At 36.0% G+C, this 2,470-nt stretch overlaps 1 protein-coding gene across 1 annotated transcript; it reads left to right on the top strand.

Moving 5' to 3' along the window:
* LOC109834384 lies at positions 925 to 1,657 on the top strand. The gene has a single exon (XM_020402395.1). It carries the CDS (start codon positions 1,014 to 1,016, stop codon positions 1,524 to 1,526), a length of 513 nt encoding a protein of 170 aa, XP_020257984.1. The 5' UTR covers positions 925 to 1,013; the 3' UTR covers positions 1,527 to 1,657.

Here is a 2,470-nt window from a genome sequence, read left to right as displayed (position 1 = left end):
GCAATGCAGAGCCCAGCGTCGATAGCGGCGGGCCTCTTAGTGCCCAAACGCTAAAACCTCGCGCCTCATGATCCTGCCGCTGTCAATGCCCCCAGTACTAGCAATGGGGGACATAGGGTTTTTTTAATTCAAAAAAAATAAAAATCTAAATAAAAGATAGAAAAATTTTAGATCCCAAAAAATGTAATAAATCTATGATTTATTAAATTTGCCCACTAGTTCATAAATGTTAAATTCTTTATTATAAATTGGGCATTCTAGTTGTCAAAAATAAATTTTTACACCAAAAAATTAAATTTTTAATAAGAAAAATAAATTTTATTAACAAAAATCCCAATTTTCTATTCTAGAGACTAGCATCACCATAAAGAAACTTCAGATCTAATGCAAACTAACATAATATGTCATGGAAATAGATCTAATCCTAAAAGAAGAAGATAAAAAGTGCGAGCAGCCCTAATCTCGCTTTAATACTATGTAAACCAAGTATAAAAATGACTATTGTTTTGTGATTATCTTTCTTGGATCTTTTGGAAAGATTACCATGAATCTATACTTGATCTTTGAACAACGGTCGGAGGGCGAACACGCAAATATGACGAGAAGCCTTCGTATATCACCCCGTGACTACCACATAAAACACAAACTTGATTGGAAAAGGTGACGACGGCTTTGTAAATGTTTATGGTGTTTTCTCTCATTCACCCATCATGAAAGCCCTGTATCTATATATAAAGGGTTTAGAGTATTTTATCACTAAGGTATAATATTATCCACCCATTTATGTTGGTTTCTATAACAACCAACAACATTGAACGTATGCTCTCGTTGAACATCTCATTTTCGAATTCTTTTGGTAAATACACATTTGAGAAATAACAAATGGTGAAAAAGAAAAGTAACATAAAGATAAGGCAAGAGCGAGGAACCACCCATTATCTCCCATCCCCTGAAAAAGAGCAGAAATAAACTTTCTCGTCTATCCTCTACTTCGACTCTTCACCAGAAAAACAATGAACATTTGTGCTCTGCAACTCAACAACTGTCTCCTTCCCTCCCCAAAACAACCACCATCCTCCCTCCCTTCTCTCAAACCCTCGAAAACCCACCTCAAACTAACAAAATCCCCCCCTCTTACTCTCAATCTCAATGCCACCTCTCCTAGAACAAAACCAGAACTCCCTATCTCATCTAAAATCCCAAGATGGGTTTTCCTTGGTGGAGCTTCACTGAGCCTTGCCTTCTTGATCCTTGGTGCTGATGGTCAGCATGAGGCCTTAGCCATTGGGCCTGAAGGGCCTTTAGTTGAGGAGTTTTGGGACAACATGAGGAGATATGGACTTTATATCTTGACAGTGAGCACTGGGGTTATCTACACAGTTTTCCAGCCCATTGTTGAGCTGCTCAAGAATCCTGTAACCGCAATCCTCATCATCACCGTGGTGGTTGGTGGTGGTTATCTTGTCTCTCAGGTTGTGAATGCTATGGTGGGATTATCCGATTTCTCTTATAATTATGGGTATTGAAGTTCAAATTTCAATTTCGTTTTTAATTTCATTGTGAATTTTGTTTGTGAAGAACTGTGATAATGATAATATATTAGTAGTTAAGAGAGGTTGAACTTTTGAATGTCAATATATCTGTTTGATCATCCAAATGCAATCAACTTCATGACTTGATCAACTCCGTGGTAACTACAGATTGTCTCGGTTTACCAATATATATATATATAAGATTGGTGGTAATACCTGCTGTCAATTAATTAAAAAATGAAATTGCACACATTGAGTGTTTGTGGAGGACAATATTTTTAGTAATACTACCGGTTTACAAGGATCTTCATAGTCTCTGTAAAAGACTCTTTTTTTTCCCTCTCCATGGGGAAGTTTTGATTTTTTTTCCTCAAAACAAATTTTCTTGGCTTTAAAGCTTCAAGCTTCCGTAGACCAAGTAATTTCTCTTGAAAGGGTTTTGTATTTTATAGATCTTCAGCCAAGATACTCCCTTCTCGGGGGAGAATTTAGTAATATTGAATATAGGACAATTTTTGAAAATAGACTCATTTTGACAAATAATTGCAAATTTCGGTCTATTTGAAATTTATTTGTCAAAACCGACCTAGTTTCAGCCAGAAACGTCATGGGACTTGAAGTCCTTAGCAGCAATTTAATTAAGCTGCGTAACTTCACAGGACTTCAAGTCCTGTGAAGTTTATTTTACTTATGAAACTTCGCGAAGGGAAAAAAATTTCACGGGAGTTTAATTCTCGTAAAGTTATGCAGCTTAATTAGCTGTCTGGTAAACTTCAGGGGACTTCTCGTGAAGTTTCAGAGATTTTTTTTCTTTGAAAATCAACCTAGTTTCAGCCCGATGGCTGAAACTGGGTCGATTTTCACAAATAACTTCAGAATAGATCGAAATTTGTAATTAATTTTGTGAATATGATTATTTTCAAAATTTATCATTGAAT

This window comes from Asparagus officinalis, chromosome 3 (genome assembly GCF_001876935.1).
Source record: "Asparagus officinalis chromosome 3, Aspof.V1, whole genome shotgun sequence".
Lineage (NCBI taxonomy): Eukaryota > Viridiplantae > Streptophyta > Magnoliopsida > Asparagales > Asparagaceae > Asparagus > Asparagus officinalis.
This window is presented reverse-complemented; position numbering and strand designations above follow the sequence as displayed.